Here is a 16,956-nt window from a genome sequence, read left to right on the forward strand (position 1 = left end):
AACCACTGAATGCATAAATAAGTGAAACAACAAAGTCAATGTCTGACTGTCTGTCTATCTGTCTCTCTCCCTCTCTGTCTCTCTCCCTCTCTCCCTCTCTCCCTCTCTCCCTCTCTCCCTCTCTCCCTCTCTCCCTCTCTCCCTTAGTGGGTTCAGCAAATGTTTGTGATCTATTTTCAGTCCCCAATGACTGTCTTCACACTGTTTTCATGAGACAATATGTTCTTTGGTCCAAACAACCAACATACAAATAAACTTACAGAATGACACTTGTTTGTACATTGGTGATACAGAAGGACTTCGGGGCCTGAATAAATTACAGTAACAAGACTCTAAAGGTTTCTTAAACATTTATGACTGTGGGAAGTCCTGACAGAAGACAGGCCATCCAAGACGGGCACATATAGCTCTTGATCACTTATCACTTAGTCACTGGCTTTCGCTGAGCAGCTGGATGGCAGGTCTCCACTTTATTCCCCTAACAAGACAGCCAAGCTGCAGTCTTTTTCACGGGTGGCGCTGTGGTGTCTAGCCCTTTGGACTCTCTCTGCAGCTTACACAGAGGGAGAATAGGGGAGAAGCCAGCGAAGCGGAGGCAGCGGGAGACAGGCCCCTGCGCAGCACAGCTGTTTCACAGCAGAGAGAGGCAAGATGAAGCCTGCCTGGGGCTGAGACATGGCAATACTGCTATAAGGCTGTATGCTCTTGTTTATTGATGGTCAAAACCTTTTGTTTTTAATTTGTAATAAATAGATGATATGAGCAAAATCTCACTAAAAAATAGAAAATTCATTATTTTTCATGTTTCAGGCTAAGCATTCAAAGGCATTTCTTACACTAGAAAAGTTATTTCTCTTCATAAGTACAAAGGACTTACTGGGGTGTCCCCAATTATTGACTTAATACATGTTTATTGGATGAGTACTGTCAGGTCTTGAATCAAAGCTTGATACTGTAAGAGGGAATGACAAACACTGAAATTCTTTGTATTTTGTAGGTGAGGAAATTCAGACTCAGAGAGTTTGCATGACCTACTCATAAGTTCACTGTCACAGACCTCCTACCCAGGTCTGTCCTGACTCCAAATCCTGTCATCTTTTCATTCTATAATCTGATCTCCACATTTTTGTTCATTATAGGAAGAATAAAATAGTGAAAACATATCTTGAGCTAAAACATTTTTATGAAAGGTTCCACCAGTGTTCTTTTATAGTAAAAATGAAAAAGCTAATTTTTTTTTTACTTGACCTATTTGCAAAACACAGTTTATAGGGCAGTTGAGAAAAAGGCGGAAGTGGAGTTGTTGTTTAAAAAAAATACTATACTGCCCAGCCGGGCATGGCTCAGTGGCTGAGCATCGACCTAGGATCCAGGAAATCGCGGCTCGATTCCCAGTCAGGGCACATGCCTGGGTTGCAGGCTCGATCCCCGGTGGGTGGTATGCAGGAGGCAGCCAATCAATGACTCTCATCCTTGATGTTTCTATCTCTCTCTCTCCCTTCCTCTCTCTGAAATCAATAACGATATATTTTTTTTAAAAATACTATACTAACTCTAAGAATAAGTGAGAAAAACCCTTATGTACCGAGACGCTCCATTGCAAAGTACGTCTGACACCTGTTAAATCGGATAGTAGGGAAGGGATCGTAGATCCTCACAGAAATCCCTGTTGCTACAGATCATAAGAAGAGACTTAATAATAATATGCTTTTGATTGCAGACATGCAGAGAAAGTTTGAAGGTGAAAACTAAAGAAAATACTGCATTAAGATTCTGTTTCAGTGAATATCAGGCTATACTTTTATGAAACTCCAGTAAAGCCTTCCCAGTGCCTTAGCCATGGGGAGGGGTGAATGCAGAGGATGTCAATTATATGGCTCCATATCCCACAAAAAGCCACCAAATGCACTTATTTGGCACAGAAAGAACTGAGAGATTGATGCGTTTTATCACAGCCAGTAGGAAATGTTTTAGTCTATAAATAAGTTCTCAGATTTGATCTTGCCCCCACTGTTTGTTTTTCATCAGGCAAAGAAACATTTGCAAATTTTTGTTTTCTAATCTTAAGTAGCTAAGTTAAAAATGGCTATGTCATATCTCATCTGCTTTTGCCTTCCTGTATCTAAGTTTCTTAGAAAGTCAGCACTTTTTCACTTCAAATCAAAAGCCAGATGCCGATCTTGCTTACCAGTTTTGGGGGGGAGGGGGGGGAAGCAGAGGGGTATAAGAGCTGTCAGAGCCTTGTTAATTTGAGAGAGAACATTTCTGTGTTTTTACATGCATTATTTTCAACACAGACAATACTAGGCAAAGGCTTTGCTGGAAAGAACCCTCTTGTTGAAAAGAGCCCCTAAGCCTGGGAGGTTCATCTGACTTTGCTCAGCAGGAGGTGGGGTGAGGGTGGGGGTGCCATGCCCTCTGGGCAGGTGCTGGCCAAGGGGAACTGCCCAGGAGAGCTGGTGTGTGGGTGTCCGCTACAGTGTTCCAGCAAGGGGCAGCTTGTGCAGTCTATGGAGGACTTGGGAAAGTGTCAGGCGGCAGACCCTCTGCGCCTGAAATCAGCACCTGCCCTGCAGATGAGAAGCGCGCGCCCTCCGGGCACCGCCGCCGGCTAGTTCTGCACCTAACGCGCTCTGCATCTCCCTCCCTAGAACACTTGAAGGATAAGTTAGAGGAATACATGGCCCGGTTCTCCAAAGTGAGGATCCTTCGCACCAAGAAAAGAGAAGGGCTCATCCGGACCCGCCTCCTGGGCGCATCCATGGCCAGGGGAGAAGTCCTGACCTTCCTGGACTCGCACTGCGAGGTCAACGTGAACTGGCTGCCGCCGCTCCTGAGTGAGTACAGCGCCTCCCAGCGGCCTCCTGGGGAGCGTGTGCTGTGCGTCCGCTTAGTGTGCAGCCTGCAGAGGCTAGAGACCCCCTCCTATGATGTTTACAGTGGGAGCCTTGAATTCTGCCTTAACCCCTGCTGAGGACAAATGGGTAGCTAGAAAACTGCATTAGAATTGACATTTTAGCCAGTACCACATGCAGTCTATCTTAAGGTCTGAAAAGGTTTCATTTGTCTTACACGTGTCCTTTGATTGCAGTTGTACTCACTGGGTAAATGCTAAAAGAAAAAGTGCCCAAAAATACTACCTATAACTACAGTAAGATTAAAATTCACACACACACCTGTCCTTACACATGCACGCTTTAACAATTATTACAGGATTAAGAAATGAGGAAAGAAAATTATTCAGCCTCAGAATACAGGGGAATGGTAAGCACCCTGCATTGTCTAGGATTGATAATGCCAGTTCTTTTCACCTCAGGCATCAGCCTAGATCCCTAAATCGATAATCCCCCGTGTTTAAGCAGAACCCCCTCAAATGCTCAGGGCTGCGATCCAGCTGACACGTTTTGACTGCTCCTACTATGACTAGGAGGGGAAAAGACCTGTCACACTGCACTTGAACTGTTAGAAACTGGGGGGAAACTGCAAGCCGTTCAAAGCAGAAAACCAATGTGTGGCTCAGTTTGAGTTTGACTTTTTTTTTTTTAATTTCACAATAAAGTCAGATATAAAATCCAGTAGTGGGTAGGGAACAAATTGTAAGCCTGAAAAGAAAAAAAAAATGTGTTTCTAAAAATTCCTGCTGGGCACCTATTGTGCTCCTTCTTATTTTTCTAGGTTTCACTAATTCAACTTTTATTGTGAATATATCTCTGGATTTGGAGCTCAAGCCTTAACAACTGCCTTCACAATAGCTGCCTCAGAAAAAAAAAATGATTTGCTACTGTTTACTGTGTAGGATTTCAGCTAGAACCAGCAAAGAGCCATTAGTAAAAGACATGGGGGGAAAAAATCAATTGAAACTATACAGGATTAAGAACAGGAAACATCCATCAGCAAACAAACACCCAAGTACATCTCCGGATCCACACACGCCTACACAGACAGACGACTGCCCAGCCATCCTAATCAACAGGAATGTTTCAGTGCTCCTAGGGCCACAGATGCCTCTGAGCTTTTAATTAAATATACCTTGTCCAAGGACACAGCAATTTAGTTTCATCAGCAACAGTGAGATTCCCTCAAATTGAATTTGATCTATATGGTATTGAATACCTAAAGAAGTCAGCAAAAGGCCTAATTTATTTACGAACCAAAGTAATCCCTAAATGCCAGTTATCAAGCCTCTGATTGTTCATATGAATCTAACAAGAAAAAGAAAAAGATGGAAAAAAGAGAGAGAAAAGAGAAACCTGCTTTTTCTCATTAAAGCATTTCATTTCCTGTAGGCCTGATGGATAAGAAATGATTCAAGCTCAGGATCACTATCTTTTTTTATTTTCCTTTATCAGTGTCTTGACACATCATACAAAATGAAAAAACAGGCGGAGTCACACAGATTCTTGGTTCATTTTTCACCTTGGGATTATACCTGAATTTCAATTTCCCATTAAGAGTCTGTTTGTTTGATCCCTGGAAATTGAAATGTAGGCATAAGTCTTAGATGAAAAATTAGTCATGCTGCTTTCACTCTAAGCGAGTACAGCTGGATGAGAGCTGAAAGGAAATTTGAAGGGAGAGTTGACAGTTAATTTAACAGACTCATTCTCTTTGGGTCACCTTGGGACTCCTTGTTGGTCAAGGAACTTGTAAATCAACCTGACTCTGAATTTGATTGAAGAAAGTCACTGAAATCCTAATGCTAAAATACTTGCAGAGGTGATAGAAGAAATATTTGGGACATTGCAATGACAGTATTCTCTGTCAAAGACATCTATGGGGAAACACCATTTAGATAAAGATTAAAATCCATTATGAGGCTTGCCCAGGTGAAAACGGGTACTCACAGAGCCCTTAGTGGAGATTAACTTGATAATAGTGCTGGGGATCTCTCTGCCTTTAATTAGCTAAAGTAAGATTAAGGTGACCCCCAGGCTCACTGAGACCACGATGTCTAAAATCTTAACCTTTTCCACATGTCAGCATTCCACATGCCCCTTACCCTGTTTTCTTTTCTTTTCATCACATTTGCCACCTTCTAACATACAATATAATTTAGTTATTTATTATGTGTATCAATTTCTTTGTTCCTTTCCTGAAGACATGGATTTCTGTGATTGTGTTCACTGCTGTATTCCCAAACCCTAGAAAAGTGACTGGCACAAAGTTTCTATACAATAAATAGGTGTTGAATGAATGAATGAATGAATGAACGAACAAATGAATGAAAAGGTATGTAAATCCCAGAGGGAGATCTTTCAAAGGATTCTGTGATTTCCACACCCTGGCTTGTAAGTGTCATCAAAATAATGATACTGAAATAACCAAGCCTCATTATTTCTAAACAATATGATATTTTAAAAAGATATTTCAATGTATTTTATTCTACATGCCACATCAGGTCTTCCAAATAACCAGAAAACAGATGGTCATACTTAAAAGTTCTGCCCCAGACAGTATTTGTTTGTTATAATAAATCTTGACTAAGTGCACATTCATGGGAAAAAATACTTCACATGTAGCTATTCTAGGTGAGCAAAGTATGCAAATGCCAGTTCCCTGCACTGGCTATTATTGTCTCACTATAATAATGCTTATGTGGAAAAGAACAGAGCTGGAAATGAAAAAGATTTCACCTTTGTGCTGCATGAAAATCATAATATCAAACAAGAAAGACCACAGGTTTTAGGACTGGACCACTAAGCAGAAGTTGCATCCTGGTTCTTTCTCTCAAAAGATGAGTGGCCTCTGACAGGTTATTTAACTTCTCTGAGCTCAGGTTCCTCATACGTAAATGGGGAATGATAGTACTAGCCACTGTTCAGGATTGCCAGGAGAATTAGAAATAGCATGAGCTCAGATCCCTTAGTAGTCGCTCAAGAATTAATAGTAGCAGGAATAGTAGCAGTAGCGTCAGGCCATCTAATATATGTTTGGATGTGATGAGAGAAGATAAGAATGTATAGCTTTGACAAACAGAGCCCATATCAAAGAACAGTAGCAAGACAGGACTTGGCAAAATCTCCGTAAGCTTGAGAGCAAAGAATTCTGTATATGAACTGTCAGCATTTAGGGGCAACGGCCCTTACAAGATTAGATACCAAAAAAAGCCATATTTACATTTTGGAACCTCCAGAAGGCAGGCCAATATTTTCTCAGCAGGTTCTAGCTGTATGCTTGAAGGAACACAAGTACGTTTATACGCCACACATGTGGGATGCACTGTAGAATGACAGATTGGGGACAGGTCAGAGCAAAGATGTGACAGAGGTAAAGCTAAATGGATTTCTGCAAGTCTCTCTGGGACATAACTTTCTTAAAAGAAAATACAACAAACTAATTGTGCCTGATCACTGTCCCATCCGGTTAAGTCCAGCATTCAAACAGAGATCCCACAAAGTGCTCTAACGAGGACAGGGAACCAGGCTGACAGCATTATGCATTAGAGGGATCTGTAGACTGCTCTTTGCTGAAAAAAATGATAGATGACCCTGGCAGGCATGTCATTTCCTATTCTGTGCTTTCATTTTTCAGACCAAATTGCACTAAACCACAAAACCATCGTGTGCCCCATGATCGATGTCATTGACCACAATCACTTTGGGTATGAGGCACAAGCTGGGGATGCCATGCGAGGCGCCTTCGACTGGGAAATGTACTACAAAAGAATCCCCATCCCTCCAGAGCTCCAGAGGGCAGATCCCAGCGACCCTTTTGAGTGAGTAACAGCTGAGGGAGGGGCCAAGGGAGAGAGGGCAGGTAACTCATTCCAGGGTGTCAAGTTGGGACCCATGAGAAAAATGATCTCTAATAAAATGGGATAAAACAGGTGGCAACAATGTGCAAAACATTGGAGAAAGGTCAAACCTACATGCTGTAGAAAAATTACAAGCTGCACAAATACATGGGTCACCCTTTCTCATCCTTTGTTAAGTGTGAGAGAAAGTGTGCAGATGTGAGAATCAGGAAAATGCAGGGTTAACAGAAAATGCATGGAGAAAGAACGCACATTCTTCTTTTAGATAATCTCTTAGGTGTTTTCTTCTTTGATTGGCTCTATCTATTCTTTTCACTTTTCCCTGAAGGATTATTTAAATTAAGTATTCTACTCTTCTTTTGGGGGGGGGGAATGATATAAAATATGAACCAGTATTTAAGCCTATGTTGCACCCTGTAGGGAATTGCCCCTCTAGGAGGAAAGCAGTGCTCCTGAAGAGGTGTTCCCATAACTTACCTTGGGGAAATCAATCAAAATGATGTATCCAGGATAAATAATCTTTGATAACCCTGCCACTAATTTAGGTTCTATATAGATAAGAATTTACAATAATCTATTGATTTCTATATAGCTAAGTCCTTGTGTGTTGTTTCTAGTGTGAACATGAGAATTGTGCATGCGAAGAATGAGAAAAAAAAAAACCACAAAATAGAGCTTAGTCTGATAAACTATTAGGACCATAAATGGTAAATGATGAACTTTTTCCAAAAGTTAGCCCAGAGATTGCCCAAGGCATGCTATTATCTATTCCTTATTACTACATCCTTTTGATTTCATTAAAATCTTTAAAATTTTAAGACTATTACATATTTATCTTAGTGCATGAAAAATGTGATCAAGGCTTTACACACCCGCCAAGAGTCTGTTTCATATGCATTACAGTCAACATTGTCTTTTCATTAATAATCTGTGCTGTGGAAGTTTGCAGTAGAGATGCTCCCAGGTACCAAGCCACTTTTGCAACACTAACACTTTAAATTACAATAAACATTTGATGGACGTCAGGAAAATGTTTTCTCCAATTGCAACCTCTAGAAAGATAAACTATTTGGAAAGCAAAGGAGATTTCAGAAGACATTAGCCTGATAAAAAGGGATAGAAATCTTTTCTTAAAAAAAATAATATGAAGTATACTCATTAAGTATTCAAAATTTCTGAACTTAGACCTCTTCAGACTCTCAAGTTGATGGAGAGTTTTTGAGAAGAAATAGGAAGGCCCTTTGTCACTCTTCCAATTGCTTTGGCCAAGATTTCAAGGATATTCAAAACTACTAGAGAAGTTCTTTAGTGATCCAAGTGGAGGAGTTTCTATTAAGCATTTGAAATGGGCCCTGCTGAGAGGTACTCTTAAGAATTCCTGGCAAAGGAAGGGGGGATTTAAAGCCAGGTTGGGGGTAGACTGAGGATACAAAAAATCCTTAAGTACAGTGGAACTGTTATTAGATAGCAGCTGGCAGAATAGCCACAGTCTAGTTGTTACTTTCCGAGGTTGCCATGTTTTAAGGGCTAGAAGTCATCCACGATGGCTTTTCAAATCCTGTAATGGGACTGGGTTGTAATGTCCTTCTAAGTGGACTTTACTTCCACTTAGAAGGACTTTACTCCAACTGCAGTAGCAGAATGGAGCGCCTGCTTTCTGCAGAAATAAATGGGTTCAACACACTATCAGGGGAATCTCAAATTATAAAAGTATTCCCAGTTGCTGCACTGACACTTGAAAGTTTTGTCAGGCAGACCCCGGCTGTGGCTATCACAGTATCAGGCACCTTGTTTAACCCCAGAGGCTGGCAGAGTGGGCCCCTTCAGAATTAAATTACCTCTTGCTCCTGTCACCTCCTTAGGCCGTTGCTGTCCTGTCCAAAATTGCATTTGTCTTTGAATCCTACTGCCTTTCTGCTTTAAGTCCCTTTGATTCCTATGAGTGTGGACACTTTAGCCTTTTATAATAAATGTAGCTTCCAGGAGGTGTCCACTTTGATGTTAAAAACAGCATTTGCCTTCCTGATACTAAAAGAATGGTTCCTCAAACAGCTGTGAGCGGTGCATCAGCAATTCCATTATCAGCAGTCACCCGAGTGTGCTCATAAACAGACGCGCTTGAGGCTAACACGTGCTTCTTGGACGTAAAGCTTTAAGATCTACAAAAGGAATGCAGCCTATCTGTGTATCCGTCTCACAGTATTTAATGTTTAAGTAGCTGCTTTGGGGGCATAGGTGGGAGGAGGGGAGAGGAGGCTGAAAAGATAGAAAGAAAGGAACTCAAGAGTAATATATAAATGTGTTGCACAGCCCAGGACTTTGCAACAACATATGTGCAAACATTACCTTTCTGTAGCAAGTTAGTCAAAGGCCCTAAGTGACAAGACCTGAATTCCCTCATTTATTCTGCAGTTATTTGAGGGTTTTTTAGTGACTATAACAATTGACTACAGTAGTGTTTTCCAACCTGCAAAGCCTGTGAAATTAGTGGAGCATGAACAGTATTTAGTTATTAAGTTGAAAGTTTCAGAGTGTTATACTAATATCTAAGTATCAGTATTACTTCTCAAATATTTGATAGCATTTATACTGTATATATGATCCTGGGTCATGATATAAACTTACTTCTCAATATAGTTCATTAACAGAGTTCAAAATCTACTAACTTCCTAACTGGGAGTCAAATGTTGCTGTAATCTTCAAGCAAGTGTTTCCAAATTTCACCCCCTTTCCCTCAAAAAGTCAAATTGGTGCATACAAACTACCGTTGTATGAGCTGCCTCAGTCTCCAACCAGATAACTCTCTACAGTTAAGGTTTTGAAAGCGTAGTCTCAAATTTCTGAGGTGATTGTGCTGGAAAATGTGTTCATCGATTTAGTCTAGAGATGAGTTCCAGGAGAGAGAAATCGAACTTTAGCTCTCCAGAACCTCAACCACAGATCTTGCCTGAACTTCATATTATTCCAGAAGTCCCTCGATTCATCTAACCAAATAACCTACCTCATGAATCCTGTTTGTCTAGGGCTTTACAGTTATATGCATTATCTGTTTGACCCCTTGTAATAATCATTTGGAGTAGATAAAGTAACTATTGTTATTTTTCCAATTTTGCAAATAAAGAGAGTGAGAACCAAAGAAATTTAGTAACAAGAGGCAAAATCAGGACTCCAATCAACATCTTCATTCACTCATTCAGATTTCAAATCTCAGGCTTAATCAATAATCTCATTAGATTCAAATCAATGCCTTCTTTCATTCATTCAGACTTTAAATCCTAGAGTTAATCAATACTTTTCCTCTCCTTTTGAAGAGAAACTTAGGCACCCATTAACTGAAGTAGTTTTATCAATTAATATTTCATTAGTGAGTCTGTAATGAGAGCAAGAAAGGAAACAGATTGCCTTACTTTCCATACTGTGTTCTGACTGGGAGAGCAAACGAGAGTTGATAGGTTGAAATGTCAGCTTTCAGTTTCTTCCTAATGAAGGAAATGTCAACAATGCCAGCTTCTAGTCTGTTTATAACGAGATCTCATTCAATATTTGACAACCACAAAAGGACAAAATGTTTAGGGAAAAATACTGTCAAATTTCTAAATGGTGTTCTAATCTACAGAGCATGAGAATAATAGAAATGGCTCAAGGGTCTTAAAACTAATCAAAACATTGAATAAAACCTACCTCCAGCAAAGGCCCAAAATGAAACTCCACTGAAGATTTCTGTTTGAGTTAAATATTGCAACATGGGCAGACAGGCTCCAAAGCAAACCTGTTAGTGACCCATCTCTCCCTGTCGCTGGCTGGCCAGGCTCTTTGGCTCTCTGTGGGAACTACCACCTGATAACAGTTCTCACCCAGGGCTTGTGAGAATACTTTTCCCTTGTTAGAATGTGCTTCCCAGAAATGACTTTCTTTCCTCCCTCACCCCGTGGGCATGATCTTCCCCTCAGCAAGATGATCCCTATTACTTTCTCCTTTTAGCATCCAGAATAACATTAGCAAAATCACTCCTAAATTAACAGCCACTGCCATTATTATGCGGGTGCCACCCTGATCTTTTTTCCTTTGCCTTGTTCTCTTGTGATCCCTGAGTTCCTGAGGTGGCTCTGGCTTTTAGGTGCCTTCTTATTTTAATCCTCACCTGAGGATATGTTTTTATTGATTTTTAGCGAGAGAGGAAGGGAGAGAGAAAAAATATATATATCCATGTGAGAGGGAAACTTTGATCAGTTGCCTCCCACATGCACCCCAATTGGGGATCGAACCTGCAACCTAAGTATGTGCCTTGACCAGGATACATATGTAGGAGAGGGAAAGAGAAAATATCTCGCTGTGAGTCTATGCTGATGTCTTCTGAGGTGGGTGGTCTTCATTCCAGGTTGTGTGTGGGAGTAGGTGAGCGTGTTAGTCTGTTCAGGCAGCTATAACAAAATGCTATATACTGGGTGGTTTATAAACAGCAGACATTTAGTTCTCACAGTTTTGGAGACTGTGAAGTCCAAAGTCAAGGTGTTGGCAGATTTGGTGTCTAGTAGGAGCCCACTTCTTGGTTCAGAGACAGCGATCTTCTTGCTGTGCCCTCACCTGGCAGAAGGGGTAGGGGAGCTCTCTGGTGCCTTTTTCATAGGGGTGCTGACCCCAATCATGCGTGATCCAGGAGCAGTATCTACAGCGAGGCCACATCCACAGAGGCACTGGTTTTAGCCAAGACCCTCATTTCCTCCTTCAAAGAAATAATCAAGCAATGGCTATAATGCCAAATGGCAGGAACAAGAACTCTTTTTTTTTTTGGTCTAATACTTCTTGGGTTAGATCCATCTGGAAATATGTTAGGGAGAAAACAAAATGTCTTTTTTTGTTTCTCACCAGTAAAAATTGGACAAAATGAACTCTTGAAGGAGGGCGATCACATGGCTGAATTCACTGGGAGGGCAAAGGCCCAGGCCATCTGTCAGGACAGAAGGCCTCATGTTGGCTGGACTGTGGACACCCTGTGTCTCTAGGCTGCAGTTTCTGACCCTAAAGTGACCTCAAGGGCACATTCCAGCTCAAACCTTCTTCAGTTGTGCAGTTCTGCGGCAACACCAAGGTGTTTGTTGCCTTCTTCCCACAGTTTGGCTCGTTCTTCCATCAACAGGAAACAGAAAGGAGGAGAAGAGAGTGAACTGGCCCAGGTCTTACTTGTGGAATCAGAAGAGCTGGGTCAGAGGGGCAGGAGGTTCTCAAGGGGCAGAGAGTGTTCCCAGCTGCCTAGATTGGGAGGGAAACTTACCCAGGTCTTCTAAAAGTGGTGCATGTGGAGAAATTGAGCAACGAAGTATAAGTTAGAAATATAAATGAAAGAAAGAGTCACATAATAAGCTAGGAAAGAGGAAGCAGGTCTGGATAGCAGGTAAGGGGAGGAACACAATGCAGGGGGAAGGCTGTGACTGGCAAGAGATAACTGGGACCTGAGCTTACGTAGTACCAATGTGGGAGCGGCAATATTTCCCACCACCTATCCCTCCCAATGCCACAGATTTAAAAGTTAGAGAAGAAAGTGCACTTGCTAGGTATTTTTCCTTTGCTTGACACAGCTCTAAAGATTAAATTTTAACGTTTTACAGTAATAGTCATCATCTCATAGACAACAATAATTCTAGCATATATTACAAGTTTCAAACATACAGTCACAACACAAATGCACGTAAATGTAACTTTCTTTGTGACTCAACTCAATGGAGTCCCCGAGTACTGTTTCCATGAGAGCAGCAGACCTGCTCCTAACACATGCAGAGCCTAGGGCAAGAGCGCAAATGGAGGCCCGTGGGGGTTATGTCTAAACATTTAGAAGTTATTAATCAAACTAGCAAACTAATGAATTTTGTTCTATCCTCCTACCTGGATAAATATACCTTCAAATTAACCTGAAAGGCCAGGTTTGCATGTAGAATTCCCCCTTGAAGTTCTACAGCTCACTCTGGCAGTGTGCAGCAATACGCCAGCCCATGGCAGACCCCTATCTCTTCCTACGTATTCCCCCTGCACCTCAACAGCCCATGGACATGGGCAGGTGAACACCAAAGCCCACGTGTCCTGATCTATCTACAAAATTGCCATTCTTTGACCACCCTTCAGCCCCAAGATACAAACTCTGAGCTATAGGAGGGGAGTCTCAGGAAAGAGAGTCAAAGAAGAGAATGCCCAAGGCCTTAGAAGCAGGCTCAGAATCATTTGCTTAGGGAATATTGTAGACCCAAGTACCCAGTTGACAAGAGGTGTGCAGTCTCCATGGGCTGCCCATCCTGTGGGGAGGAGAACATCCAAGGTTGATCAGAGCCTAGGCCCTCTTTCCTGGGTCCGAGGTCACTGGACAGCAGTTAGCCCTTGATCTCTTCAAACAAATTCCTTCCGATCTGGTACTTGGTCTCTTACAGGTAAATTCTCAATTTCAATTCAGTGTCAGTCCATTCAAAACTCATATTCTGTATCAAGACTGTTTTCCTTTCCAAGTTGCCCAGCACAAATTTCTTCTAGTGTCCTCTCCAGGATGGTGCCTTGATACTAGGTACAGTGATGATAGGGGAGAGGGGTCATCTGGAGTTCTATCTTTCTCAGTTAGCTTCTGCTGGATTCAGATTTAACGTAGCAGATCTTTAAAAAGAGGCTTTGTTCTCACTAGACCCCTCACTATAGTGTCCATGGTTGTCATGTCTCTGTCTGGTCTCTTGGCATAGTATGTTCACCCCCCCTTGGACTCAACTCTATCTAGGTTCTAAGCTCTTGCTAAATACTAGCCCTGGAGACCCAGTTTCAGCATCTAACTGATCCCTAGCTTTGGTCTTTCCGGTCTTAAACCTCAGAGATGGGTTCTTTGACCCTACATCATGGCCATCCCTGTCTGGTCCTCTAGATTTTAACTCTCATCTACCTACCACTTGTCTTTCCCTCAAACATGCAAGAACATTTGTCTCTCCTCCACACATATGCAGGTTAATCTGGTAGGTTTAATCTCATGCCCCAAGACTAACCAACCTCACCATACCACCCATTCATTCTAAAAAGCTGCCTTATGTTGGTCAGGGTCTCTCTCCTAGCTCCTGATAGCCTCCTGTGTTCCTCGGCTTGTAAGTGAGCCACTCTGATCCTCCATCATCACATGGTGTCCTGTGTACTTTCACCTTGCCTTCCCTCTGTGTGTGCATGAGATGGAACCCAGGAGAGAAAAGTTACAAAAATAGAGATGAATACAAGTCATTCACCATCCATCTAAATGTAGTATTACAAGCAGAAAACATATGGAAGAGAGACAGGGTTCAGTCCACAAGAATGTCAGCAGGGAACATGTCTGCCTGTCTGGCTGGCTGTGTCCTTACCACTTCACACGGTGGCTGCTGACGTAGGCACTCAGTATTTCTTGTATGAATACACGAGCAAAGAGTCAGTATTTGTAGGGATGCTCTATGCTAGGTTTGTCCTTCCACTCATCCCTTGGCACCTCCTTGCTACTCAGGCTCTGGTGTCTGTTGTCTACTTTCTGACTCACAATGGAAATAGAAGTTAAAATATTTATTAGACAGTAAGTGGAAAGACAGGGGCTAGATCCACAATAGGATGATTTTTCTTGCCTCCAGAATGAGAAAATACACTAAAGACATTTGAATGCATATTTATACACAAGTGAATTGGAATACCATAAATAATGACTTTTATTAATCACAATTGAGCAATTTTCTATTCTTTGCCTTTTCAGAGAATAATAAATAACAGAAATGCCCTTTAAGTAATAGATTTCTGGCTTGCTGATGTGCTTCTAACCTTTGCTTCTTGGTATCAAAGTTTTAACTAAGCTCACTCTGAGAACTATTTCTTGGCTCCTCTGACATATAATTCTTCTTGGTCTGATTAATGTTTCCTTTCAGTTTTATTTAAGAACTTCCTTAGATGTTATGGATAACAACAAAATCTTAAAAGCTAAATAAAAAAAAACTAATTCTACATACTATACTGTTTATCAAATAAACTGAAATTCTGGGCAGCTGATATAATTCTTTGAAAGACACATGACCCAATAAATGTACACATTTATCTGTGTTATACATAAGTTACATAGAACTTACACACATTCAAATAAATTCCACAGAAAGACCATTTCCTCAACTAGTCACATCTACAGCCTAAATAATTTTACCTAAACTAACATAATGCAGTGAACCTAATATAGTCACAAAAAGTTCATTAAGACTAATGTATATACTAAAATTGTTAAAGAAAATTTTTCCTAAAGATCCTCTTTTGCTTTATATTTCCAAGTGTCAGCTATAACAGAATGCTTATATAACCAGGGCTAAATTTTCCTACCTGAGGTAATATATGAGAATGATTGGCAGTGAAAAGATGACTGATAGATCAAATCTTTAGAAAGACCCTATCTTTTTATTTTAGACTTTTGTAGAAATCTAATCTAGAATGAGACTCCTGTTTCTGTGTTGCTAAAGGGAGCCTCAACACGACAGTTTGCTCAGGCTATTGTTTGTGTTACACTGCCACCTGCTGGGAAGAAAGGTAAATCGTTGTAAAGGAAAGCATTCACCAAAGGTCAAAACAAAGGTTTTGACTCGTAAAAGTAATGTGTACTGCAAATCGAGACAAATAGCTTCCAGACAAACAACTGTCCAAGGTACCCCAAGTTAAAAAAAGACAAAATAAACCTTGATTGTAAAATCATCAAGCAGCCACCCTGTGGCATTATTTAGAGGTTAGTTGATATAGTGACAAAATATTTCTGTTATCCCTTCTAGCAAGGTTCTCCCTAAAGAACATAGAGACAGAAAAACAATAGGTACCCAAGATGCTCAAGGACACTTTAGAGAGGTACAAGGAGATAAATGGCTGGCACTAAAGGTAGAAAACAAAAGTAGAGATCAAAAGGCCTGGATTCATTGATTTACCATAGGAATAATGAACATTTGCTGGGCAGGCCTGGAGGCTGCAGTTACTTCATTGTGACCTAGAACCCAGCATGATAAGAAATAAATTAAGGCTTATCTCTGCTCTCTCTGCTTGTCTGCTGAGGAAGAGGAAGGCATAAACACCTACAACACCTTGTGATGCATCGGACAGTGGAGGTGAACCACACTGCTCTGGGTTAATCTGCCAAAAGGAACTGGGGCAGAGAAAACTGGAAGGTGTGAGATCTGGTGTACATCTCGAGAGATTAGCACAAGAAGAGAAAGGTGGTGGGTGAGTGTCAGGGAAAGAAAGAACAGATGACTTCCAGGGACAGGAATCTGTGTAAAAGCACACAAGGGAGATGGATGGAAACAGCAGTGGACGAGCGGGCTCTGGCGGGCTGTGAAGGGCCAGCCAGAGGGGCTGTCACAGGCTTTAGGTAGGGCCAGAGCACAGGTTGGCCACTCGCTTCATTTGTCATCTTGGAAAATTACTTTACTTCTCTGAAACTTGGGCTCCTCCTCAGTAAAACACAAGAGTATTGACCTTGATGGTTTCTAAAGTCCTAAAGCTCTCGGTACAAATCTGAGCATTAAGATAGTCTAAAGTGACTTTGGAGGTTGCCTTTTAAGCAACCATTTACTTCTGAGGAAGGAAATGCCTATCAAAGGAGTGTTACTGTGGCCCATCTTCCAAACTCTAGGACCTGCCACTGCAACCTCAGTCAAAGGTCAGAAAATTACTAATCATAACTGCTATAATGGTGTCTGTCACTAATTGAGCCTCCTCTAATTGGCAGCTACTGTCCTAGATTGACTTTAATCCTCAAAACAATCCTCCAGCTAATAATTATTATCTTTATTTAACTGTTGAGAAAATGAAGGCTCGTGAATGTTAACTTGCTCAAGGCCACACAATTAGGTGGCAGAACTGAGATTCGCACCTAGGTCTGCCTGACACCACTCTCCAGCAGCAGGGTGATTCTCAGACACATAATTATGTATCTGTAATATGACATCAATAATGCTAAAATCTCCCTGTTTCAAAGAACGTTGTGTGGGAATTGTGGGAAGTTAATTACTTACCCCCAGGTTTTCAACAAAACCGAATTGGGATTTTAAACAGACATAGAATGTAGTTCCACCAAGAGGTGTTCACTGTATTAGTAGCATGCTAAAATATTTTAAATTGGACCATCCTAGTGCTTCTGGAGACTCTAAAGGCCTTTCTAGTTTGACTTTTTACTATCTCCACCAGCAGCAAACTCTGAT

General features: G+C 41.3%; 1 protein-coding gene across 2 annotated transcripts in view; it reads left to right on the top strand.

Annotated features, from left to right (window-relative positions):
• GALNTL6 (polypeptide N-acetylgalactosaminyltransferase like 6) overlaps positions 1-16,956 on the top strand; it is a 755,171-nt gene that overhangs the window by 614,437 nt on the left and 123,778 nt on the right. For both annotated transcript variants that reach the window (XM_016200291.2, XM_087816550.1), the window contains 2 exons: positions 2,652-2,837; positions 6,532-6,715. In XM_016200291.2, the coding sequence (XP_016055777.1) occupies positions 2,652-2,837; positions 6,532-6,715 (370 nt within the window). The remainder of the gene's footprint in view (positions 1-2,651; positions 2,838-6,531; positions 6,716-16,956) is intronic.

The sequence above is a fragment of the Miniopterus natalensis genome, chromosome 4 (assembly GCF_054644295.1).
Source record: "Miniopterus natalensis isolate mMinNat1 chromosome 4, mMinNat1.hap1, whole genome shotgun sequence".
Taxonomy (NCBI): Eukaryota; Metazoa; Chordata; class Mammalia; order Chiroptera; family Miniopteridae; genus Miniopterus; species Miniopterus natalensis.